This window comes from Eleutherodactylus coqui, chromosome 4, assembly GCF_035609145.1.
Source record: "Eleutherodactylus coqui strain aEleCoq1 chromosome 4, aEleCoq1.hap1, whole genome shotgun sequence".
NCBI lineage: Eukaryota > Metazoa > Chordata > Amphibia > Anura > Eleutherodactylidae > Eleutherodactylus > Eleutherodactylus coqui.
The window spans coordinates 65,648,274-65,676,005 of NC_089840.1; the positions used below are offsets into that span (position 1 = coordinate 65,648,274).

At 42.6% G+C, this 27,732-nt stretch overlaps 1 protein-coding gene across 1 annotated transcript in view; it reads right to left on the reverse strand.

Annotated features, from left to right (window-relative positions):
- Positions 1 to 3,936: 3,936 nt before the first annotated feature.
- LOC136626488 (myeloperoxidase-like) overlaps positions 3,937 to 27,732 on the reverse strand; it is a 60,419-nt gene continuing 36,623 nt past the window's right edge. Inside the window, exons 4-13 of the mRNA XM_066601547.1 lie at positions 25,410 to 25,530; positions 22,246 to 22,375; positions 20,410 to 20,616; positions 17,708 to 18,023; positions 15,946 to 16,106; positions 15,497 to 15,749; positions 15,246 to 15,416; positions 11,981 to 12,218; positions 9,423 to 9,631; positions 3,937 to 4,111 (exon numbers count right to left, since the gene is read on the reverse strand). Coding sequence (XP_066457644.1) covers positions 4,077 to 4,111; positions 9,423 to 9,631; positions 11,981 to 12,218; positions 15,246 to 15,416; positions 15,497 to 15,749; positions 15,946 to 16,106; positions 17,708 to 18,023; positions 20,410 to 20,616; positions 22,246 to 22,375; positions 25,410 to 25,530 — 1,841 coding nt within the window. The 3' untranslated portion in view covers positions 3,937 to 4,076. The remainder of the gene's footprint in view (positions 4,112 to 9,422; positions 9,632 to 11,980; positions 12,219 to 15,245; positions 15,417 to 15,496; positions 15,750 to 15,945; positions 16,107 to 17,707; positions 18,024 to 20,409; positions 20,617 to 22,245; positions 22,376 to 25,409; positions 25,531 to 27,732) is intronic.

Below are 27,732 nucleotides of genomic sequence, written 5' to 3' on the forward strand. Positions count from 1 at the left end.
CTCTGCTACATTGATGACATCATGATCATCTGGACCCAAACCGAACAAGAATTAATAAAATTCCATGAGAGATTCAATGCATTCCATCCCACCATAAACCTGACATTAAGCTACTCTTATACCGAAATCAACTTTTTGGACACCACCATAAAGATTTCCAACAACTCAATACAGACATCCCTATACCGAAAACCAATTGATCGGCCTACATACAGTACCTCAGATGGGACAGTTTCCATCCTAAACACATCAAAAAGTCCATTGTCTACAGCCAGGCCATCAGATACAACCAGATCTGCTCCAACCCAACAGACAGAGAGGAACACTTGTAGCATCATAAAAGGACATTTTTAAATCAGAGCTACCATCCCACCTCAATTGATGACCAATGTGAATCCTCTATGGTGGAACGCACGCAGCATGAGGATGTTGTAGAGGTACGCCGGACATGATGTTCATGTCTTGAGATTGGTAACGGAAGTTGCCCACAGTGGAATACACGTTGCGTTCCACCGAGCAGCCGTAATGACGCAGAATAGGCCGCACTGGATGTGATGTCTGAATCCGGCGACCTCCACAACGGCGATGGCGCGCCATGGGGAGACAGTGGTGAATACCACACAAGAAAGGTAATAGTTACATTAAGGTATATAAGTGCGTACATCTTTGCAATCTAGCTATGCCTAAACGGGAGTTATGAGGGTTTCAAATCTGGAAGATCATTTGCAATAACCTTATATTATATAGCAGGTCAAATCCGATATTTAAGATATCGAGTATCGGACAGATCTTTACCCAATGCTGAACACCACTTGATGTACTACTCCTCTTTTACTTTTTGTGGGCAGTTCTGTGAAATTTCAAGATATATTCTAAATATTTATTACCAATTCATAAATTAGCCATCCGAATATGGGATCTAGCCAAGCAACCGACAGGGCATAAGGACTCCTTTGTGGGATAATAAAGCACTCTCAAATCTTTATAAACTTCCTGATCCTAGCTATTGGATAGAGCATGGAATAACATTGTTATCACATCTATTTGTAATGGGATGTTTGTAGCTTTTGAGCAACTACAACAGACATATGATATAACCTGATCGAGTTTCTGTAGGTTTCTTCAGCTATGTCAGCAGTATGTGCCCAGGATCCTGAGCCTTGTCCAACCATATCAACCTATCCTTTAATTGGGATACTATGTATGCAAAGGCCTAAAGGATTAATTTCCTCTCTATGTACTTACCTGTTTCAATCTAAATTTTAAGCTAAAAAACTAAAAGTAGAGGATAAATGGAGATCCCTTGTTCCATCACTTACTAACTAGGATTGGTTTAATGCTATGAAATCTCATTTATGAGTGGTAAATAACAAACTCATTGTTAGGTTGTGCTCCTAGGACCTGTAGTTCTATGGGTTTCCAGGAGCACACTTCCACAGGTGTGGGATGTTTGAGCTGAGTGGGTGTGGAGTTCTCCAGCCAATCACCACCGGTCTGCTGCATATATATGCCAATCCCTCTGGCTAGAGGCTGCTGCTTTCCCCATTTCCCTCCCAGTACCCTTGTGTTTGCATCCATCCATGTTTTTCTGTAGTTGTGAACAGTGACGTGTTCTGTGTGTCTGTGCAGGTGGCCGGATATGTGGTGTGAATAGTCCTGTTCCGTGTACTATGCATTCTCTTTTGTGTTGGTGTGAACTGTCTCCTGTTCTGCTTGGATCTTTTTCCATCTAGGGAAAGCCAGGCCCTTAGGTTCCAGTGTGAGAGTCCCTATTGGGACGATCGCCATGCTTGCAGCAAGGACTCATGGAGTTGTTATCTTGTTAGAGTAGGGACCCGCAAGACAACGAGGACCCTTGTCGTACATAATATAGCAATTCCATTTGTTTATGCATGCATGTATGCTAGGTGAGCATTTTCGGTGTTTGTCAGTCATTGTGTCATGTCTGCTCATGAGTCCCATTTGCAGCTCACTAGTTCATTTATTGTTTACCACAGTTTGGAGTGCAGTTGCGTAGTATTTCAGGGTCATGAGTCCAGCGCGTCCAGCTTGGACATCACACTCATTCAATTATACATTTTGCATCAATGCTCCCAAAAGACTGTACCAGATACGTAGGTGGACCACTTCACAATGTCATAGATGTTTTACACCTGATATATTTGATTAAAACCTTTTGGTGTGAAGTGACTGATTTGCTTAGTAAAGTTTTGGGGGATTCTGGTACAGAGAGTCCCAGAGATTTGTTGTCTGGGACTTCTGGACACCGAACAATGGCAGCACCATGTACGGATTGTATTATGCAAAATGCATTTTTTTTTGGCACGCAAAGAGTTGGCAATGAATTTGATGGACAGTCACCTCCAACTGTGGCCCAGTGAAGAGATATGGCTAACAATATCATTCCCTATTAAAAAATTATTTTTGAAAATACACGGTGTATGAATTCTTTACACAAAAAGCTTTACAATCCCTAATAGACCAACTACACAGTTCTGTTATGTAGAACAGCGATTATAGCGATACGGCTCCTTGTGTTTTCTTATCCCCCTCCTGTGTATTCTCACGTCCCTATGATTTATCAGCATGTGTGGTAGAAGCTCTCCAACTGTTAGCAGTAATTAATCACAACACAAACTTTTATTGCTCTATAAATATTTATTTTTTTAATTTATGAAGCAAAATGTTGAAATATTGTTATTCTTCAATAAAACAAGTATTAAATAGAATCAAGCTTGTCATACAATGGGGCATGACTAAAGTAATAAAGAATACAGTACAGAAATGCAATAAAGAATATATTGGCAAGTTACATAAATGCATCTTTAAAAAAACATTTGTTAAAATTAGAGTGGCCGACCCCATTAGGTCCCATAAGTTATGAGGTGCGGCCGCCATGGATCTGACTTACTTTTCTAGCACATCCCACAGATGCACAGAGGTCAAAGTAACATCCACATTAATGTCATGGCTTCCCAGCAGAGCATTGTCCAGAGCATCACACTGCCCTTGCTATCCTTCTTCGCATAGTGCATCCTGATGCCATCTGCTATCAGGCCATCGCTCCGTGGTCCAGTTCTGATACTTGTGTGCCCATTGTAGATACTATCAGCGGTGGACAGGGCTCAGCATGAGCAATCTGACTACGCAGCCCTATACACAGCAAGCAGGATGCACTGTGTGGTCTGACCCTTCCAGCCATAGCCAGCATTAACTTTTCAGCAGACTGTGCTACAGTAGTTATTCTGTGGGATTGGACTAGATGGGGTAGTCTTCACTCTCTACATGCATTAATGAGTCTTGGGCACCCGCCCATGACATTGTCACCGGTTCATTTGTTTAATGTACTGTAACCCTTGACAGCTACCATGGTCATGAGATAATAATCAATTTTATTCACTACACCTGTTTATGGTTTAAAGGGGTTGGCCAATTGTGACCTACTGATGGCCTTCTCCTAGGTTGGGACATCTACAGTAGTGCACTGACCAGGATCCCTGTTGATCAGCTATTCCCCAGGCCAGATTTTCAGTGTACTAAGCTGAGTTGTGCCGGAAACAGGCAGCTCCATTCTCACTGCAGTGGCCAGACTTGGTATGACAGGCAACGTTCCCATTCACATCAATGGGAACTCGGCCTGTAATACCAAGCCTGGCTACTGCAATAAGAAGGGAGCTGCCTGCTCCCTCCAGAAGTCAGCTCAGTGCACTAACACACTGGCCTGGCAAACAGCTAATTGGCGAGGGTCCTAAGCAGCAGACACCTCCGATCCGATGGCAGGCGCAATATGCAGTACATGTCAAATACGCATGTAACATGTGTATTTGCTGCATATGTTAAATCCCCATAGCCTATATTGGTGTGTATTACACGCATAATACACAACAAAATAGGACAAGCTGTGTTTCTTTTCACGCTGGAGTGTGAGGGGCCAAATAGAAATCAGGGGGCTTTAAGCACTGCATATTATGTATGTGAAGAATACGCACGTAATACGCCCATGTGAGTGAGCCCTAAATGTTACGGCTGATCGGTGTACAATTTACAGCTAACTGGAATGGCGGGGAGTTCTCAGTTTAATCTTCACCTGAAGAGCTTTCTATGGTATCATCTGTAATTCAAAGAAAGAAGAATATATTGAAACACATTTTTGCAGTCATTTAAGCCTGCTGGTAATAAAGAAACATTAGAATGCAACCAGTCAGAACATTTAACCCATTTCCTGTTACAGATAGCTTTTCTTCTTTTGCGGCATGGTGAAATGTTACATCTCGTGTGCACCGTTATCATTTACAGTGCTGGGAATTAGGAAAAGAAATAATATAAAAATGTATTGATGCAAAAATAAGCATTTTCTGCAGCCACCACCAGAGGGAGTATGAGAGTTTACTGCATATTGTCCATTCTAACTGGTTTAACCCCTTAACAGCACACATCGCTGCCTGTTGAAGCAGGACAGAGCAGGCTCACCTTCTAGTTAGTTAATGATCAGATCCAGTGAGAGTGTTAAAGTCAGAGGAACTGTGCGGTCTCCTTCTCTTCTAGAGACACAGAGCCCCAAAGCTGTGGATGCTGGTATGTGAATACTGGCTTTATAATTGGACTAGTGTTGCTTATGCGGTTAGGCTGGGAGGGAGTAGCCCACCATTCAGCGGTAGGGCTGTCCTATGTAAAGCTAGAGCCGGACAGGCAGATTATTACTTTGTTTTAATACCAAAAGTGTCTGATATCTGTATATGTGCACTTTAAGTTGAAATTTTGAGTTTGGAAGATCCATGTTCAGGCTGCTTGGATTGAAGGAGTTCCCCGTGGTGCCTATAGGCCCTTTTACACCAAATGATTATCCTTAAAAAAAATGGGGAAAAAAAGGGAACTCTGACATCGTTCGCTCATTCAATCAGCAGGCCTGAATGGACCTTATCCTGGGCAATCCCAAGCTAACACCCTTCACCCCACCTTTTGATCACTGTAACTTTAATTTTTGCATCACTTTAACCCCTTCCCGCTCCAGAACGTACATTTACGTCCTGGAGGGTCAGGGTATTTATGCAGAGAGGTCGCGGGGCGACCTCTCTGCATATAGCGCAGGTGTCAGCTGTTTACTACAGCTGACACCCGCGGGCAATACCTGCGATCGGCCGTTCAGCCGATCGGGGCTATTAACCCTTTAAATGCCGCTGTCAATTTTGACAGCGGCAATTAAACGTTCGGGGGTTCCGTACAGCCCCCCCCATGCAGATGTCATGGCTGCCAGGAGCCTTCTGAAAGGCCCCAGGGCTGCCTTGAGAGACTGCCTATCAAGCCATCCCCGTGGGGTGGCTTGATAGGCTGCCTGTCAGAATTGGTTGCTACTTCTTATACTACTGAGGTAACATGAAAGCTGCGCTTTGATTGGTTGCTATATATTAAACTACTGAGGTAACATGAAAGCTGCGCCGTGATTGGTTGCTATTTCTTATACTGCTGAGGTAAAATGAATGCTGCGCTGTAATTAGTTGCAGCAACGCGCAAGCTAGTCTATATAAATAAAATTGAATGTATGCGTGTCTGTCTGTCTGTGTGTGTGTGTGTTTGTCCTTTATGCGCTACTACACCATTCATCCGATCGCCATGAAACTTTGGGAAGTTGTTAAGTACACTCCTGGGAAGATTATAGGCATAGTACAACTATCCTATGATAAATGGCGCGCGTGCGAGCGTCGACGACAGTTACGCCCCCCCCCCCCCCCCCACGTAGATCGTTCGATTTCCAACATTGCCACTAATTCTCTCACTTCCCGATAGCATAGAAACTTGAAATTTGGCACGAGCATTGATTATGTCATAAATAGGAAAAGCTAATGGGTCCCAACTCGATTATTCAATTCTAAGCGCCAAAGAATTAGCGTCCAAATTTTACGTACAGAATGTATTTTCTTACTTTCCGGTGTCATAGAAATGTGAAATTTGGCACGAGCATTGATTATGTCATAAATAGGAAAAGTTAATGGGTCCCAACTCGATTATTCAATTCTAAGCGCCAAAGAATTAGCGTCCAAATTTTACGTACGGAATCTAATTTTCTCACTTCCCAATGTCATAGAAACTTGAAATTTGCCACAAGCATTGATTATGTCAAAAATAGAAAAAGTTAATGGGTCCCAACTCGATTATTCAATTCTAAGCGCCAAAGAATTAGCGTCCAAATTTTACGTACGGAATGTAATTTTCTCGCTTCCCAATGTCATAGAAACTTGAAATTTGGCACGAGCATTGCAAATAGGAAAAGTTAATAGGTCCCAACTCAATTATTCAATTCTAAGCGCAAAATAATTAGCGTCCAAATTTTACATATGGAATCTAATTCTCTCACTTCCTGATGTCATCTATATATATATAAAATTGAATGCATGCGTGTGTGTCTGTCTGCGTGCATGTCTGTCTGTCTGTTTGTCCTTTATGCGCTACTACACCATTCATCCGATCGCCATGAAACTTTGGGAAGTTGTTGAGTACACTCCTGGGAAGATTATAGGCATAGTACAAATATTCTATGATAAATGGCGCGTGCGCGAGCGTCGTCGACAGTTACGACCCCCCCACGTAGATCGTTCGATTTCCATCATTGCCACTAATTCTCTCACTTCCCGATGTTGTAGAAACATGAAATTTGGCACGAGCATTGATTATGTCATAAATAGGAAAAGGTAATGGGTCCCAACTCGATTATTTAATTCTAAGCGCCAAAGAATTAGCGTCCAAATTTTACGTACGGAATGTAATTTTCTCACTTCCCAATGTCATGGAAACTTGAAATTTGGCACAAGCATTGATTATGGCATAAATAGGAAAAGTTAATGGGTCCCAACTCGATTATTCAATTCTAAGCGCCAAAGAATTAGCGTCCAAATTTTACGTACGGAATCTAATTTTCTCTTGAAACTTGAAATTTGGCACGAGCATTGATTATGTCAGAAATAGGAAAATCTAATAGGTCCCAACTCAATTATTCAATTCTAAGCGCAAAAGAATTGGCATCCAAATTTTACGTACGGAATCTAATTTTCTCGCTTCCCAATGTCATAGAAACTTGAAATTTGGCACGAGCATTGATTATGGCATAAATAGGAAAAGTTAATGGGTCCCAACTCGATTATTCAATTCTATGCGCCAAAGAATTAGCGTCCAAATTTTACGTACGGAATGTAATTTTCTCACATAGAAACTTGAAATTTGGCATGGGCATTGAATATGTCATAAATAGAAAACGCTAATGGGTCCCAACTCGATCATTCAATTCTATGCGCCAAAGAATTAGCGTCCAAATTTTACGTACGGAATCTAATTTTCTCACATAGAAACTTGAAATTTGGCACGGGCATTCAATATGTCATAAATAGGAAATGCTAATGGGTCCCAACTCGATTATTCAATTCTATGCACCAAAGAATTAGCATCCAAATTTTACATACGGAATGTAATTTTCTCACATAGAAACTTGAAATTTGGCACGGGCATTGAATATGTCATAAATAGGAAAAGCTAATGGGTCCCAACTCGATTATTCAATTCTATGCGCAAAAGAAGTAGCGTCCAAATTTTACGTTCGGAATGTCATTTTCTCACATAGAAACTTGAAATTTCGCACGGGCATTTAATATGTCATAAGTAGGAAACGCTAATGGGTCCCAAGTCGATTATTCAATTCTAAGCGCAAAACAATTAGGGTCCAAATTTTATGTACGGAATCTAATTCTCTCACTTCCTGATGTATATAAATGAATGTATGTCTGTCTGTCTGTCTGTCCTTTTTGCGCTACTACACCATTCATCCAATTGCCATGAGACTTTGGGAAGTTGCTGAGTACACTCCTGGGAAGATTATAGGCATAGTACAACTATCCTACGATAGGTGCCGCGCGTGCGAGCATCGTCGACAGTTATGGCCCCTAGACAAAGATCGTTTGATTTCCATCTCAAGCACGAAAGCAAAAGGCATTACGAGCAACGGGATGAGTGTTCAACCACAAAATGATGCATCCGCCGAACGTTTCGCAAGACAATTGCTGGATATTGAGAATGCTGAGGTAAAATGAAAGCTGTGCTGTGATTGGTTGCTATTTCTTATACTGCTGAGGTAACATGAAAGCTGTGCTGTGATTGGTGGCTACTTCTTATGCTACTGAGGTTGCATGAAAGCTGTGCTGTGATTCGTTGTTATATATTATACCACTGAGGTAACATGAAAGCTGCGCTGTGATTGGTTGCTATATATAATACCGCAGAGGTAACATGAAAGCTGCGCTGTGATTGGTTGCTATTTTTTATATTGCTGAGGCAGAATAAAAGTTGCGCTGTGATTGGTTGTTATTTCTCTTACTGCTGAGGTAACATGAAAGCTGTGCTGTGATTGGTTGTTATATTTTATACTGCTAAGGTAACATGAAAGCTGCGCTGTGATTGGTTGTTATATATTATACCACTGAGGTAACATGAAAGCTGCGCTGTGACTGGTTGTTATCTAGATATATAAAAACGAATGAATGTCTGTCTGTCTGTCTTCGCAGCAATGCGCGACGGGTAAGCTAGTATTTTATAAACATGTTTTGCAGTTACTTAATACAATACAATATTTGATTTCAACTTCGTCCTTCAGTTATTTTGGGGGGCAATAGTTATTCTAATGCTAACTGTAAGACTCTATAGCTACGGCAATGAAAATTCATATAGCTTCCCGATGAAAGTCAGCCTATTTGTCTGTAGAGGGGATTCAGAAAAGGGGCTCATCTATTATGCTTTTTGAAAGAAGTACAGGCCACGAGCACGAACACCAGGAATTCATTTGATGCTGGTCCAGTGAACTGCTTCTCTTGTCACCCCTAAAGTTCTTTACGTTATGTTTATTTCTACATAAAGCTAGCTTCCCATCAATGGTAGTCTACTTGATGTTGCAATTTTCTTGTAAACGTTGTTTATTATTTAATTGCATCAGAAGCCCTCCCACCCCACCCCGTAAGGGAACTTACTGCTGTACTCTAATGCATGTTTCCTTTTGCAAAATGTTGAAAAAAAATAAGCAAATCCCTTTAAGCAAACACCCACTGTGACCCGTGGTATCTCAAGTGCAATGCACAATGCGCAATGTGCAGGGGCCTAAAAATGAACAATTAAGGCGGGAACCTGAGCGACAGTCCACAGCCAATCATGAGCTAGGGGTGTGACAGGGGCATTCCTCCATGCAAGGCCTGTCAAACCCCTACCTTCCGGTGGCGTCAAGGTACAATAGTACCACAGCTAATATCTACATGTAACTGTAGGGTGGGCCTTCAGAGTCAATTCTACTGATGGGCACTAGGTACGCCTGTTGCTAATGTTTTTATATAGGGCTTTATAGTCTGAGAACAAATCTTCAAAGGCATTTGTCTGTATAGCTGGGTACTTACTGTCTGTGACCACAGCTTTCCAAGGTTCCAGATCCAGTGTTGGCATATCTGAACATTTTATGAAATCTATAGGGTACTCGTTGACTTCAAAGACGTTTTTAGGGACTTGTTTTATCTTGGTATTGGCGCATATGATATGTGCCAGAGTCACTTTTTCTATTGATCTTCTTTGGGCTATACTGTAAGTTGAAGGATTTTCATAGTATAACCTAGAAAAACAAAGATGGAACAGTCATACATACTGTGTTCAGCTCCTTTAACCCCTTAACGACTTGGTCTATTTTGGCCGTATGGATTTTTTGGGGATTTTCAACTCCACTTATCAAAAGCCGAAACCTTTTTGCTTTTCCATGACCGTATGAGGGCTTGGTTTTTTGCATGGTAAACTGTAGTTTTTATTGGTACCATTTTGGGATACATATAATGTATTGTATAGGTTTTTCCACTTTTGCACACAAAAAGCATTTCTTTTTGGAACTTTTTACTTCACTGCATTCAAAGTCCCATCATTTCTTAATTATCTTATGGATGGAGGTCTGTGAGGGCTTGTTTTTTTTTGCAAAATGAGCTATAGTTTGTTTGGCTACCATATTGGGGTACACACGGGTTTTTGGATCACTTTTTTTGTGTTATTCTGGAGGCAAAATAAACAAAATAAGCATTTTGCCTCAGTTTTTAGGTGTTTTTTTTTACAGTTTTTGCTGTGAAGGATAAATAGTGTGTTCAATTTATTGTACAGGTCATTACTGAAACTATGATACGAAATATGTGGGATTTTTAAAATGTTTTGGTTTTTTTCTACAATCAGTGGGAAAAGTGCGCAAAAAAGTTTTTCTTTTTTTTACTATTTACATTTTATTTAAAAAATTTTATGTCCCTGTAGGGCATTTGAACCATAAAAGCTATGATAATGTATTGCAGCACTTCTATACTGCAGTGCCTTATCGCTTACAGTAGTCTGGCGCCTGCTCGCCATAGCAACCCATTGACCCTCTGCAAATCTTGCAATGTACATTAATTGAGACATGTAGGGGGTTAACAGTAGGGATTGATGTTCTCAGCTATTCCCACTGTTGAAGCGGCAGGGTGGCTATCGTCACAGCCGGCTCCTGTTGTGGGATGGCATGGGTTTAGCTCCTGAGTAGGCACCACTGGCAGAATATAAGTATATATCCTGTTACGTTAAGCACCACCCTGCCAGGATGTAAATGTATGTTCTGTGGCATTAGGGGTTAAGCAATATCATTAAAATGCCATTTTGTTCTACAGTATCTCCAAAATACCTGCCACAAAGTTTGGCCACAGCTTTAAGCCATCTTCCAATAGAGATACACGGCAATGCCATATGCATAGACCTGTACATAGTGTGTACTACAAGGAATCTGAAGTAATTTTATATTCCACTATATGATGCCTTCTCCTAGAGAATAATTTCCAAAAAATTGCTAAAGGCAAAAAAATAGCCTAATGGTTATACCCGTCCCAAAAAGATTATAGAATTATATACTTTATTGATATATATGCGCTCAAAACCGACAAAGACACTTTAAAATTAAGGAATAGGTGGTTGAACTAAATCCTTACCGAGTCCATAAAAGAGCAAAATATATATTGCTAGGCAGGCTGCAAGGGCAGTAATCTTTAGTTAGCTACTAGTATATTCACACAGCATGCAGTGTTTGGGGAAATGCCATAAGTGTTGGCAGCCAATAATGGGATGCACAGGGTGTCAGTTAATAGAGGTGCTATATAAGCAGCGGAATTATAATCTTCCAGTGAACTGTTATGCTGATTATGCATTAATCACAGTTGTGACAGAGATTGGAAATGTCGGAGAGGTCTTTGTAGAGGCCTTGCTATCTATTATCATTTATTGCATAGTGGAGGCATCCCTAAATCTAGTCTAAAAACATGTAACACATGTCCACCCATTTAGCCAGGTATACCTGCTTCCTTTCTTTACAATTCTCCTTGACAACATCTGCATAATTTGACATTCATTCAAGAACGTAGTGATTTTATATGGACACACAGAGGTAATGTCTAGACTAGAGATGAGCGAGTACCTGCTCGCTCAGGAGCAAAGATTCGGCTGCTGGCGGCGGGCGGGGGAGAGCAGGGAGGAATGGAGGGGAGATCTCTCTCCCTCTCCACCCCCGCTCCCCCCTGCTCATGGCCGCAACTCACCTGTCACCCGCGCCGGCAGCCGAACCTTCTCTGCCGAGCAGGGAGATACTCGCTAAGGACAATGCTCGATCGAGTAATTGTCCTTAGCGAGTATGCTCGCTCATCTCTAGTCTAGACCCATAGATTTTTATGGCTGTTATGTTCATGATTTGCGTAACATGAGGTCTTATAGACAAAGCCTAAAAGCTGAAGGACCTGTCATATGTACTACATTAGAGAAGCCTTTCTCTAATCTAACACCCAAGTCAAAATGTTACGAGTGGCTTGAATGTAACTGGTAATTTTTTTCCACTAATACTGTAGTATTGTAATAGTTTTAAAATGAAATAAAATACCATTTATCTTTTACTCTACTCAATATTGATACATACCGATCTCCATCCCTGGCTCTACGCAACTGGTCTCCGATTAAACAGGACAACAGCTCTCCAGTTCTTCCTCCACTAACCAAAGGCTCAGAGACCCCTCCAACCCAGATATCAATGTTTTCAGGTGTCCCATACAATCTTATTAAGCTTCTGGCAAGCCTCCTATTTCCCAGCACGGTAGCCAATTCATCTAGGTTTCGTGGTGCAGAAAGTCCGCAGAACCTTCTCCATGCATTGTATCCTTGTGTGGTAAAGAAAATGATGAAATACACAAAAAGAAAATATAGGAAAGGGTTTTTAATAGTAACAATAGTAAAACTATGACCTAGTAATAGCAAATACACTGTCAGAAAAGGTGTAGACAGGTTATTAGTATGGGGGCGATAACACTAAATTCATCCAGGAAACATGACTACAGCTAGTGTGAGTGCAAGAAGGATTTTTCTGGTTTCTTACAAGGCAAAATGATCTACAATTGTCTCTAGGGGGTTGTTTCTCAGCCTGTTTGATAACGGTCAGCTGGTGTAGATATGCACTAGAGTTTATGATAGTTTGTCATAATTTTAGTGAATCTCTATATCAGGCTCCACCCACTGGTCAAAAAAGTAGTGTTTGCAAATAAAGTGTGCACCAAAATTTGTTTTTTTTCCCACCAACCTATTGCCAAGATACATTTCCCCCATATGTAAATCTGCCAAACTCCCTGCTCTGTATGTAGTACAGGTGAAGTGAAACAATAAAAGAACTGTAAACCTGACCAAAACAATTTTTTCTACAGCATGTTGTTTCAGCCCCTTGTTTCATATGAATGTGTGTATACTAGGCTGAGTCTATAATCCACCTATTTACGGCCTATTTCACACAGATGATATAACAAGGCTAATTTAGCCGCACAATAAAATAGGATATGTGACTGCAAAGCTCGCATCTAAGTTCCATGGTGTAAGAAAAGATAGGATCTGACCTATGTTTGGTGTGTGATTCACAGGAGTTTCCATAGACTCCTATAGTAGCAGGAGTCTATGGAAACTCCTGCGCAGGAAAATTAGATTACAAATCTCATTAGGAGGATTTCTGCCGACAGAAGGGATTCCTCGCTGCTTACAGCAGAACATTTAAAACATGTTGCACAGAAGCACATTTTAAGGCCCAATGTCCACTTGCAGGTCTGATTTGTGGAATCCACGCGGGAGATCCATAGATCGAAGCCGCTTACAGGGATGCATTAGCATACGCAAACTATTTAAAAGCATGTGGATGCCATTTTCTCCCGGCGTGCGGATCGCACGCTGTGAGTGAAAATCGTAGCATGCTCCATTTTTTTGCGGACCCCATGTGGATGGCTTCCATTGAAGTCAAACTGCGGATGTGCCGTGGATCCGCGGGAAAGTAGGAGTAAAAAAAAGAAAAGTGTACTGCGCATGCGCACGGCACGCTGTTTGACGTGCCAAGTGCATCCGCGGTGCAAGAGAAAGAAGATCCAGCTATGGATGGAGGACACCCGCAATGGATACTGACAGGTAAGAAACTGTCCAAGGCTGCAGGAACAGGCAGATTCCATGCATGGAATCCGTATGTGCAACTGGATGTAAGTGGACATTGAACCTAAATGTCCTGCTCTAAGCAGCTGGTAATTCCGACAACCCTGCTGCTGGGCTATTCCCCAGCAGTGCGGGGCAATAGGGGACTCCCTCCACCTCTCTCTCCAAGGGATTTTCTTATAGCAGGAAGAGAGAGGGGGTGGGATACAGGGCTTCCCTGAGAGTGTGGGAGGAGAGGGTGGGGCTAGAGAGATCCACCCTCTAGTCCCGCCCCCTCTCTCTTTGCTATGGGGAATCTCTGTGAGAAGCCCTATATCTCTGCTCCCTCTCTAGCCCCACCCACTCTCTCTGCACAATGGGGATATCCCTCAGGGATCCACAGAGCAGAGAGTTAGAAAGCATGGGGGATTAACCCATAGCAGGGAGAGACAGAGTAGTGCTATGGATTAATCCTCCATAGCCTCGCTCTCTCTCCCTGATATGGGGAAAACGCGAAGGGCTTCTTCTCTCTTATTGCCTGCAGATGCCCGTTAACGCGATTTTTAGTGCAGTATACGTGCGATTTTTAAAAAAAATTTAATTAATAGAGATGAGCGAACGTACTCATTTCGAGTAATTACTCGATCGAGCACCGCACCCTCGGGGGCGCCGGGGGGCGGGGGGAGGCGTGGCAGAGCGGGGGGTAGCAGCGGGGAACAGGGGGGAGCCCTCTCTCTCTCCCTCTCCCCCCCACTCCCCGCCGCAACCCCCCACTCACCCACGGCGCCCCCCAAATCTTTTCGCCCGAGTACGGAAGTACTCGAAAATCGGGCGAAAAAGGGGCGTGGCCGAGTAGGTTCGCTCATCTCTATTAATTAATTCATTAATTAATTTTAATTAATTTTTTTCTTCTTCCGCGCAACTATGCTGCGTTAAAACCACGCTCAAGTGAATGAGGCCTCATCCTCTCTTTCTCTGATGGCTCCCACAGAAGTCTACGGAGCCTCCAGAGTTTTTCAGTCCAAACATAGGGCAAGTCCTATATTTTTCGGCACCAAAAACTATCGGTTACTGAATTAACGCACTTAGGTGCCATGTTTTTTTATCAGACAGTTTTGCGCGCCAAAAAAAAATCATTTGTCTGAATGAATACATTGGAAACCATCGCTTCAGATGGTTGCGACTTTATTGCACAGCTAACTCATTTGCCTTTATATCATCTGTGTGAATGAGGCCTAAAAGTGATTACTAGTAGTTCTGCTGAATGAGGGATTTCGGAGCTGTGGCGCAATTTCCCTGAAAGATGCCATAGCCAGCCATGGGAATGGATGAAAAAAATCTGGAATAACAACCACGACTTGGTCGCAGCTATTCTTTGTTCATGCAATATTCAGGAGAGATGGTCGCAACTTTATTGCATGGCTAACCTAGCCGTGTTATATTGTCTGTGTGAAAGAGGCCTTTAACAAAATAAGTGGTGCCAAATTGCACTTTAGCTACTTAAAATGCTAGCTATCATATAAGTGCAAGTTGTTTTGACCATTTGATGATCCTTGGTCTTGAAAGGGTTGACTGTATTCTGTAGTAAAGCTAAGGTGAACTGCGGTGAGGGGAAGTATGTGTGTGTGTGTGTGTGTGTGTGTGTGGGTGGGGGGCTCGAGTTCATATTACTTTTTTTACTACTTTCTTTGTAATTGTGATTTTTTTTTTTGTAATCTAGTACAAAAATATTAATGTTGTCATTCTACCTGGTAACCCATGTTCTCGGCCTCTCTGTATATTAAGAGCAGCTAGATCAAGACCAATGTGATTCATCATCTGGAAGAGACGGTCTCGCAGGTCATCAACCACCATCTGATCTTGGCGATTTAGTTTGGCTTTATTGGCTATCATACCACGGAGTAGAGGATCAATTCCACCTGCATGAAAGGTATGTTGTTAGCAGAATGGATGATGAATATCATTGTATGTATTGAGAAGAAAGCGTAGAATAACGTACCTTTTTTCACCACCATCCATGTGGCAAAGAATGTTTTATGGAGTGGGACTACCGGCTCTGGCCTATAGGGAAGGTAACTATCTGTTAATCTGTAAATAAATGGCTGTATTAGGGTATGACCCATTCTCAAGGCAATGGTGAAGACATTTGATACAGATGGATCCTCATCCTCATTATAGGATTTATATCTAGGAAGAACCTTTTGCATCTTGTCACCCAACAGCAGCCGCAGCCAATCTTTATATGTTATTTTCTGTCAACGAAGAAGAAAAATGTCATATCAAAATCCAAAAAGATCACTTAAACAGTAGTGTAGAAAAAGCATAGGTTGCAGGCACAAGTGGACCCCCCCTTCTGGGAGGACTATAAACCCCAGTGCCACATGAGCGAACAAGAGCAGCATTTTATACTTATTGCTTGTATTTAGCAGCATCATATATATACTATACCTGCTGGATGCTTCCTATTATCTTGCGGGTTTCTTGATATAGTATCTCTCCTGACCAACTTGGGTTTAACGTATGCAACTCTGTAGCGATGCGGTTGTGTTCTCGCAAGAAGAGAGTATGGAACACTGTCAGCATGGGTTGTTCACTAACTCGAATATCCCCTGAAACACATTTAAGCCATTACCAAACTGCACCAAGACTGAACTCTCATAAATTGTGAAATAAGAGGTCAAAAAAACTCTACCCAGACATTTTAAACTCATTTTTGGTTATTGTATTTTTGGAAGGTTTTTCCCTTTTTTTCCTTACTAATTTTACATAATTTACCTACTTATAATTGAAAACTTTAATTTTCCGTGATTTAAGGTGCCCCATACACCTTCAACAATTGTCAAACGAATGAGTGTTTGTCCCACAACTTTTTTTCCCAATCCACCATAAATCCGAATATTCATCTAGGACAAATGTTCGTGTGTTTAGGGAGGTGAGTAACAGCCAAATAGTTTTAGAGGTTGCTCTTTTCCCAGCAAACAAAAGGATTGGGCGATGAAATTAAAGAACCCTGATCCTTCTTGATCTTAATATCATTGGTCGGGAAAAGTTGAACTGCCCCCATACACATTAGAGAGCTGTTTAAACCGATTGTTATCGGTGGGTTCCAATATGTATGGCGGCGTTTAGACTTACTAACATTACCGAAAATACATTTTTAACCCTGTCCAATCCAATTTGTATCCTGGTTTTCCTAGGGGGCTTACTCTTTTTCTACTGTTATACAACGGTGCTATATGCTGGCTAAAGCCAGTACTGCATGAGGTGACACGTTGGATAGGCTCCGACAGCAGAGAGGCTGGCAATATACAGTAAGTGAACCCCGACGGACGTCTTCCAACATCTCAGCTGTACAGCCTGAAATCATAATGTCTTCAGAGGTCAGGCAGTGGATTAGAAAAGGTTAAATAATCATTGGTGAGGGTCAACTAAATAAAACGACCTAGATGACAAGAATCTTGGAATCAACAGATAAAGTTTATAAGCTTAAGTTTGGCAAAAAAAAAAAACTACTAACGTTACTACTAAAGTGTAACTGAATTCACGGAGTGGGTACAACTTGCCCAACACTTCAAGGACTTAGAAGCACCAATAAAAATATGATGTACTATAGACTGAAAACAAACAGAGATATTAACTTGGAAGTAAAAAGAAAATATCAGCACAAGCCAGGACAATCAAGTAAAGTAAGAATAGAATTAGATAGAAAGCCTACTGAGGAAGAGTAAGGCCTACCCTAGACAAAACTTGAACTCACTCATCTTGTGGTAGACTTTATCACTACTACAGATTCATTTGTTCATCCCCCATTTAGATATAATGACACCACAGTTATAACACTGATTCGTTTATCTAAAAGTATCTTTAATTGAGTGTCAGGGATTAGAAAAAAATATCCACTTTTTCCCAAAACAGTACTAGTCTTGTCCATAGGCTTTTAGACATTAATGCTCATCCAAGCTCATTTAGACAATTGAGATAGCATCTTGAATAGACTAATATTTAAGAGCAGTAGATTGAATCTTGATATAAGTGGTTTTAACATATATGTCATTAGGGACACATTCTGGAGACAATTTTGACGGATTGAGGCATGGCTGTGCCATGGGTTCTCCAATACAGCACATCGTAACTTTAAAGGAACCTTGAACACCTTCAAAGGAACTTCTATGACAGAGAAGACACATTAAAGGACCTTGCTCAATCTCACCTGCTAGAAAACAAGGCACTCCCAATAATTCGTCTGTCTTGGCACACGGGTCATTTGGATTTCCAGAAAAGGGCAGGAAGGGGAAACCATTGTCTGTGAACTGTTGATTAACGGCCAATAGACCCAGTTGATTTGTATTGTTACGTAGAATGGTGGCAAGTTTGATGTCACTACCATACACTTGGCTTCCATCCACATACGAGGTCAAGACATTGATTTGTTCACGAACCGGAGTTACCAAATTGCACACTGGGGCTGAGCGAATCATAGGGATACATTCACTCCCATTTACATATCGATGATCATTTAATGGAATCTAAAATACAGAAAAGTATGCAACATTATCATTATCTAGACTCCTTTAATAAAGTGTGTTTTACCATTATGCTTAGTACTATGAATGCAAATCTGAAATAATGCATATATTACTAATGATGAAAACCATTTGGTGTTGGAGTAAAAATAATTTCAACTTGTAATTATTTACTAAAATTTGTATACTTGTGTCAAGAGAGGTGCGCTTTTTGGGGGCAAGGCGGCATTTTATTTTTTAACTTTTTTTAATTTTTTCTTATCCTGATAACAGTGCTGTGTGCATAAAGCATGGAAAGTGCCATCTAAGGCCTTAGTCAGACGGGCGTTTTTTCGCGCGATTTGCGGATCGCATGACGGATGCGCATCCGCAAATCGCGTGACCTGTGCGCGCAAGTCGCCCGCAAATCGCCCGAAAATCTGCTCCTAGCCGCGTTTCATTAGAAACGGGCCGGAGCTGTCCAGCGCATTGCATTCAATGGAGACGGCAATACAGCCGTCTCCATTGAAAGCAATGCGCTGCGGGCGAGCCCGGGATGAATTGTCGGGAAGGGCTTAAATATATAAGCCCTTCCCTGCAATTCATCCTAAAATGTGTAAAAATAATAAATATATATGTACTCACCTTCTCCCGGCAGCCGGAGCTCCGCGCGGCCGTCCTGCAGTGGGTGTGAAGGGGGTGTGAGTCAGACCTGCCCCCTGATTGGCTCAGCGCTGAGCCAATCAGAGGCATGTCTCACTCACACCCATTCATGAATTCATGAATGGATGTGAGTCAGACCTGCCCCTGATTGGCTCAGCGCTGAGAGGCAGCAGTCACTCACCCATTCATGAATTCATGAATGGGTGTGTGAGTGAAACTTGCCTCTGATTGGTCAGGGCTGTGACCAATCAGAGGCAGATCATTCAGCAGGCAGGGATTTTAAAGCCCCGCCGGCTGATAGTGCCGAGAAGCAGTTCAGGAGAACTGACAGCGGCCGCGGCTGGACTCCGGCTGCAGCGGAAAGGTGAGTATACAATTTTTTTTTATTATAACACATTTTAGGATGAATTGCAGGGAAGGGCTTATATATTTAAGCCCTTCCCGACAATTAACCCCGCGCACGCCGGCAGCCCATTGCTTTCAATGGAGCGGCTGTATTGCCGGCTCCATTGAATTCAATGGGCAAACATCGTTCTTCTCTGTCACAGCTGTTACAGCTGTGGCAGAGAAGAATGATTTGTCTTCTATATCTTCTCAATGGGGTCGGCGCTGCTGCCGCCGGCCCCATTGAGCGCATATACAGAAGAGAACAGGAATCGCAGATCGCAGATAGGTGCGATCTGCGATTTCTGTTCTATAATTTATCGGACGAGCGCATAAAAAGCGCTCATGTGTCCGATACCAATGCAAAGCAATGGTTTTATAAAATCGCCGGACGCATGCGCATGCGCAAATCGCTGCTAAAAACGCCCGTCTGACTAAGGCCTAACTAATAAGTATTAATAAAGGGCTGCAGTCACAAGGATCAGTACGTTACTCCATGAATTTTCTGGGCTGGTGGGAAGGGATTCTTAACCCCTTCATGACGCAGCCCTTTTTTTCACCCATTTTTGTCCCCCCCCCCCATAAAAAAATCATAACTCCTTTATTTATCCATCAACGTCGCTGTATGAGGGCTTGTTTTTTGCGGGATGAGTTGTATTTTTCAATGGTGCTATTTAAAGTACTGTATAATGTACTGAAAAACTTTTTAAAAAAGTGGAGTAAAATGAAAAAGAAAAACGACATTCCACCATCTTTCAGTGTGTTTTGTTTCTACGGCGCACAAACTGCAACAAAAACAACATGATAACTTTATTCTACGGGTCAGTACGATTGCTACGATACCAAACTTGTATATATATTTTTATTTACTATACTACTCTCTTTTTTTTTCAAGGACATTTAATTTTTTTTCAATTATTTTCTGCGGTCATCTTGTGCGCGCAATAGCTTTTTTATTTTTCCATCAACGTAGTTCAACGATGGCTCATTTTTTGCGGAATGTCCTGTAGTTTCCGTTACAGGATAAATAATGCACTACTTTGATAGATTGGATTTTTACAGACTCGGTGATACCAAATATGTATTTTTATTTTATTATTTAGACTTTTTAATTATAGATATGGCAAAAGGGGGGTGATTTAAACTTTTATTTTTTTTTCACGCTATGTGATGAAAAAAAACTTTATTGCTTTTTTTTTCACTTTACTTTTAAGGATTAATAGCCGTCCGGCTGATCGTGGCTATTGCCCGCGAGTGTCAGCTGTAGTAAACAGCTGACGCCCACGCTGTATGTACGTCCTGAAGCGGTAAGGGGTTAAACTGGCCAGAACATTGACATGCTGTGTGATGAAAAATCTCTTACCGTTAATGGGAAACAAGGGTGTGATTGCATGCAGCTCTTTTCACAGTCAACTCCTTGAAAGAATGTCGATCTTACGGGGGTGTCAGGAGAGAGGTCAGTATCATGATCCAGCCACTGTCCCCACTGCATGAACATGACTGATCTACTTTCATCCGAGGTCACTGACTGAGAGGGGAACTTCACAATATCATTAGACACTTCACGAGCCTGATGAAGAAAATGTTAGATAATGGTATAATTTGTAAACTCTTATCTCACTAATAAACTGCCCCAGTCTTCGATTGTATTTTTCATGTAGTTGAGGACTGTACTGACTACTCAACAAGAAAAAAATACTATATAAGTATGTTACTTCTCTATGATTCATGAGGGGTAGCATTTGCAAAACAGGCATTGCCTTTAACAAGAATTGTGTAATGCTTAATTTACCCTGTGGAGGCACTGCAAGGAAATTGAACACTTGTTGCTCGGTCCAAAGTGGACAGCGCTCTGAAGGAAGCTCTCATGTATAGCATTACTGTTTCTTAGGAAACGTCACTTTGCTGTCACCATAACATATTGATGTTATGAGAGGTACACAGCACATACATTGCTTGGTAGACAGGGCTCTAGTACCCTGTTGTACCACCTCTAGCTTGGAAACAAGATGTGATATGGGTGGGCATAGAGCCTCTAGTACCCTGTTGTACCTCCTCCAGCTTGGATGCAGAATGCGATACGGGTGGGCATGGAGACTTTGTACCCTGTTGGACCACCTCTAGCTCAACATATTGCTGAGCTGTCATTGTCCCTTGTATCACTACTAGGGGTGACTCATATGCAATAGCCCCCATCCCAGTCCATCACACCAGCAGTGGGGGCAGTGTGCCACCTCACAGTAAAGACAGGACTGAGGCGCTCACTTCTAGGTCCCCAGACACGAACATGGCCGTCATCCGTTCCCTAACTAAACTTGGATTTGTCGCTGAAGACATTCCACTTCCATTCATAGCAGTCCAGTTTTGACATTAATGACACCACTGCAAACAGACTCAACAGTGGGTGTCAAAGGCAGTACACATAATGAGTGCCGTGAGACCAAATGTCCTACAAACAAGCGCCTAGAAATGATTCTAACAGACACAGGGGTTTGTAGCAATGATGCCACTTGTCTCTGGATGGTGGACAATAAAAGACTTGGAGCTGCTTGTGCTGGTTGGATGATTAGACGATCATCTCTCTTGGTGGTCTGTCAAGGGCATCCTAAGTCCAGTCACCTGACACATCCACAGGTCCCAACACCTAACAATCTGGTCAAAACAGACTAGGTGGCAGGAAATTTTTTGATATGACCGTCCAGCCTCTCACATTCCAATAATGTGCGCCTCTCAAACTCTGTTAACTGGGTGAAATCTCTTGAATTGCACTGTAGAGGTGTCTAGTGGTCAAGAAGCTCTACACAAGTGGAAAAAGAGGTCCACTACACACAGGTATCCTCTGAGAGCCTTTTTATAGGCCAAGGGTGGAACCACTTTTTGGGTCTTGGGTGGTAAGACTGTTCATCTAATCACGCCACAACTTTAATCATTAGCATATCTGCCTGAGATGTAACTGGGTAGATTTTCTTTGACAAAGAGTGTATACTGAGCTAGAAATATATTGTCAGTCATCACCCTATGGAGCATTGCGGAGTAAAGCAAACTGTACAGAAACTGGGATTGTCGAAAACTGCAGTTGTCAGTAAAGAATTTATTGGTGAAAAAATTCGCACTACTAAGTCAGAACCCAAATTATCATGCCTGCTACTGCAGGAAACCAAAAATGCTAACCAAACCAAATATTCTAAGACATCTTTACCAAAGGTAGAGGAAACCCATTGATGGGGCGGCTTTGCGTCCAGCCTCGTGGCAGTGATATACCATCCTCATATTCTGGCATGAGAAGACGTCTGTAACCAGTGTTGGATGCACCAAGAATAGGTTTCTTTCTGTATAAGAAAACCATGATAAAATTACAAAATGTAGTTAAAAAAAAAATAAAAAAGTGTCCTCTAATGCAAAAACACCATATAAAAAACTACATTATAAATTATTTTTTGCAGCTGTCCGATAATTCCAAATATTTCTGGTTTCCGTTATCTTTAAGCATAAGATTTTTAATAGAGCAGGATATATTAAATGCAAAGAAAATTGCATTCAAGGCCCCATGTCCATGGGCGGGTCTGATTTGTGGAGATCCGCAAATCAAGCCACCTATAGGGAAGCATGGGTGTCCACAAATTTATTAAAGCATGCAGATTTGTTTTGCGGACCTTTTGGTTTGGAAAACAATTTGCAGCATGCTCCATTTCTGTGCGGTTTCCGCATGGACAGTTTCCATTGAACTCAATGAAAGCTGTCTGATCCATGGCCTGCCTGCAGTTGACACTGCGGACGAGCCGCAGATCCTTCCGGTAAGCAGGAGATTTAAAAAAAAAAAAAACTATACTGCACATGTCCGACCGCAAGCTGTGCAGACCATCCGCATTACAGATGTCCTGGCAGAAGACAGATCTGCACGGATGCCGCTGCCTGCCTGCCAGCACAGGTACGTAGGGTCCATGGCCACGGGCAGGGTTTGATTCTGCTGCGGGCTCCCACCTATGGAATCTGACCTGCCCGTGGACATGAGGCTTTACTAATATCTTTAGTAATTTTTAAAATGTGAGTAACTGGTGAATCAAGATCTATGGAAGATTTTAGGGAAAACATGGAAGTAGGGAAATTATTAATTACAACCATGTTGGGTCGGGCAGTCACTGGCTCATATTGCCCCTTGTGCTCATGCTCTAATCTTGTCCTGGTGATATGTATGATTTTATTTTTCACATTTTACAGGGTTCGTCTCACAAAGTCAATTCCTGTCTATATGCTTTTTAAATAAAATGAAATATTAGACAATACTTATCTAAGTAATCATATCACTAATATCACCCACATGAAAAAGTAACTGTGCCTTTAAACTTAAAAGTTACTCATTCGTCATCAATACTGTCAAACCCTTTTTATTTGATATCAGGCTTTGACATGGCCGTACAGGACATTTCTGGAAACCTGTATATCTGTTTATAAAGGAGGTGCAGATTCTTGGTTGAATATTTACTTTTCTATACTACAATTTTGTATGTGATATTACTGTTGCTTTAAGATGGTCTGGGAGTGGAGGAACTTGTCTATTAGCTGGATTTGGCTCGAAGTCAGTCAAATGAGCCGGCTACACTGTATCTCCTGGTTGACACTGCAGGGAAGCAGACTTTGATCTACTGATTACGGTGAAGTAATACTGCAAGGAGAGCTCAGAGACTAAAACTTAAGGCCCATTTACACTGGATGATTATCGCTAAAAATTTGCCCATCGGCGATTGTTTTAGCGATAATCGGTGCGTGTAAATGGGCGCGGGGCACCTGCATTTCGGGCACTTTTCGCTGATTGTTAAAATCAAGCTCACTTGATTTTAGCAATCAGTTTTATCAGTCGTTCTCCATGGGGAGTGCTGATAGCATTGTTTTCCCAGTGGAGAACAAAGGATCTGAGCGCACCTAATAGCCTCGGGCTATTAGCTGAGTTCAGGGAATGCTTCATTAATAGGGATGAGCGAACGTGTCCGTTACGGACACATCCGCACCCGGACACCGGCTTTGCCGAACACTGCAGTGTTCGCGCGTAAGTGTCCGGGTGCCGCCGGGGGGCGGGGAGATGCGCGGCGGCGCGGGCGGCAGTAGCGGGGAACAGGGGGGAGCCCTCTCTCTCTCCCTCTCCCCCCCACTCCCCGCCGCACCCCCCCGCGCTGCCACGGCGGCCCCCGAACTTTTTCGCCCGAACACTGAAGTGTTCGCAAAGTTCGGTGTTCGGGCGAAAAAGGGGCGGAGCCGAACGTGTTCGCTCATCTCTATTCATTAACATACATAATTGGCATTTAAGTAGCTGAGAAGCTACTTGAATACCTATTTTTTTATGCAAAACAATCGCTCAAAGTTGTCGCTCATACAGCAGTTTGAGCGATCCTTGAGCGATTATGTGCTCGTGTAAATGGGCCTTTACTCATTCTCTTGCCTTCCGACAACACCAGCTTGTCAAAAAAAGGTACTACTGCCGGGCAGACAGGATGGACTGTTGTTGGCTCGTTAACGGGGCACAAACTATTGCCACTATACCACTGCTGCAAATGAAAAGAGCTGTTCCTGCTGATCCAAGTTATCCCAGGAACTGGGACTTAGCTTAAATCCTGTTAGTTGCATTAGAGACTACGCACAACCCAGCACATGGGATTTATTTTTACTCGTTTTACTAAAGTTTATGTTTGAAGCTGAACGCTGGTGGTCCATGACCTATGTCAACTCCCTACGTAACTTCCATATGGCGACCACCAACAGAGCTCATTTCAAAATCCAGCCCTCTCCCAAACTGGTATGGCCTGAACCATGACATAAGTGTCTGTTGACCCCTTTGCCCACTCATGAGGATAAGGGGACAATGGTATTCCTGAGGGAGCTTGAGCTGTCCCTCTCTATCTTGGAGCCCAGTCTTCTAGGTTTCCACTAAGCACTGGGATGCTTCCACTAAGCACTAAGCTTCCACTAAGCACTAAGCATAGGGGATGCAGGGGATGCGGTTGCACCCGAGCCCAGGAACCTTAGGAGGGCCCATAAGGCCTCTCTTCTCCATATAGGGAGCCAAGTAATATGAATAAAGCATTATAGTTGGGAACCCTGTTATAGGTTTTGCATTGGGGCCCAAGAGCTTCAAGTTATGCCTCTGCGTTAAGGAGTTAAGAGAAGTTGGGGAGTTCCAAAATAAACTTTTGCACCCGGGCTCATGAGCCTTTAGCTACGCCCCTGCCACCAAGCCAATGTCTTCCCCGAACACTAGGGAGACTCTGAGCTTCATAGCTTTGCCCTCTCACATGTCTTTACATTATGAATTCTATAAGTAGCTTGTTCATATGCAGCAGCTCATTACTCCTCTATTAAGAGGTTCCTTACCTGTTATTACACTCTCCGGTGATGCTGCGGTAGGGTGAAGGCTTGCACACTTTTGGCAGGTACTGATAGGCACACCCAGTCAACTGAGCAATAATTTCATTTTGTTCCACTGTTAGTACATCTGTGGAATAAAATGTGCACATTTATGATTGCCTGTTATGTCTAAAACTGAAGATGGGTAATTATAACAGAGATTTACTTTCAACATTTAATGGCTTATCTATTTCATAAGGCAAGGTGAAATATTTGGTAACAGTACAAAGCTTTGTGCACTGATCTATGGTACAATCTGGTTATTTAGAAAAAAGAACACCATAGTCTGCTGATGGTCTATAATGTTTTTTTTAAAAAAGATGTCCAGCTTTGCAGAAACTTACATTTTTTTAAGTTTAACTAATCAAAATTAAAAAAAATGAAGCGACCTTAAAATAAGATTGATTAAAAATATCCTACAGTTTTGTATCTACAACACCATTTGCAGATCTACGCGTCTCTGCTTGCACACAAATAAGGGAGATGGAATTATACCTCCACAGTGCCACCTATTGGAAGGCAGTATTTCTTCAAGCCAAAGTTAGACTCTTTCTACAAGCCTTGTAACAATGACTGGGAATTAAAAACAAAGCCAGACTCCATGCACAGACAGCTGTTTCAGGGTATTTGCCCTTCATCAGTGTACAGTAGGAGTCTTGCTTTGCTAGTGAGAGGCCTGGGATGGGGGTCAGAAATGCTATCTTTTCTCCTTAGGGAGAGCACCTTGACGGTGAGTGAGGAGACTCAAAAGGCCATTCATGCTCCTCTGGGTAATATGTAGAGATGAGCGAGCACTCTCGTTTAAGGCTGCTACTCGATCAAGTAGCAGTCTTATCGAGTTACTGTGTACTCGCCCGAGCAGCATGCAGGGGGTGGGGGGAGCGGAAGGGAGCAGGGGGAGAGTGAGAGAGATCTCTTTCTCTCTCTCCCCTACTGCCCCCTCCGCCCCCCCCCCCCCCCGCATGCTGCTCGGGAGAGTATACAGTTACTCGATAAGACTGCTACTCGATCGAGTAGCAGCCTTAAACGAGAGTGCTCGCTCATCTCTAGTAATATGCAAATAAGGGAGATGGAATAATACCTCCACCTCCACAGTGCCACCTATTGCAAGGCAGCATTCTTTCAAGCCAAAGTTAGAATCTTTATACAAGCCTTGTAACAATGACTGGGAATTAAAAACAAAGCCAGACTCCATGCACAGACAGCTGTTTCAGGGTATTTGCCCTTCATCAGTGTACAGTAGGAGTCTTGCTTTGCTAGTGAGAGGCCTGGGATGGGGGTCAGAAATGCTATCTTTTCTCCTTAGGGAGAGCACCTTGACGGTGAGTGAGGAGACTCAAAAGGCCATTCATGCTCCTCTGGGTAATATGTAGAGATGAGCGAGCACTCTCGTTTAAGGCTGCTACTCGATCAAGTAGCAGTCTTATCGAGTTACTGTGTACTCGCCCGAGCAGCATGCAGGGGGTGGGGGGAGCGGAAGGGAGCAGGGGGAGAGTGAGAGAGATCTCTTTCTCTCTCTCCCCTACTGCCCCCTCCGCCCCCCCCCCCCCCCCCGCATGCTGCTCGGGAGAGTATACAGTTACTCGATAAGACTGCTACTCGATCGAGTAGCAGCCTTAAACGAGAGTGCTCGCTCATCTCTAGTAATATGCAAATAAGGGAGATGGAATAATACCTCCACCTCCACAGTGCCACCTATTGCAAGGCAGCATTCTTTCAAGCCAAAGTTAGAATCTTTATACAAGCCTTGTAACAATGACTGGGAATTAAAAACAAGGCCAGAATCCATGCACAGACAGCTGTTTCAGGGTATTTGCCCTTCATCAGTGTTCAGTAGGAGTCTGGCTTTGCTAGTGAGAGGCCCAGGATGGGGGTCAGAAATGCTATCTTCTCTCCTTAGAAAACGCACCTAGACGGTGAGTGAGGAGACTCAAAATGCCATTCATGCTCCTATGGGTAATATGCAAATAAGGGAGATGGAATAATACCTCTTGCACACAAGAAACAGACCCTGTGTAGTCTCTTCCAGCAGTCATACTCACTTCTACAAATCTACTTCTTGCTCACATAAATTTACTGGAATATTTTTAATAAAGATTTATTGTAAGCTTGCCAAATTATTATAGATGCATTGCTGGATTGGTTGCAAAGATAGACATTACCCCTTAAAAGGGTGATCCCATCCAGGCCAAGTATGGCTGTGATGGGAACACAATACTGTACAAGGTGGACGGGAGGACAGAAATAGCTGAGCAAGGCTGGGCTATGCAGTTTCTTTATCTCCTATTCA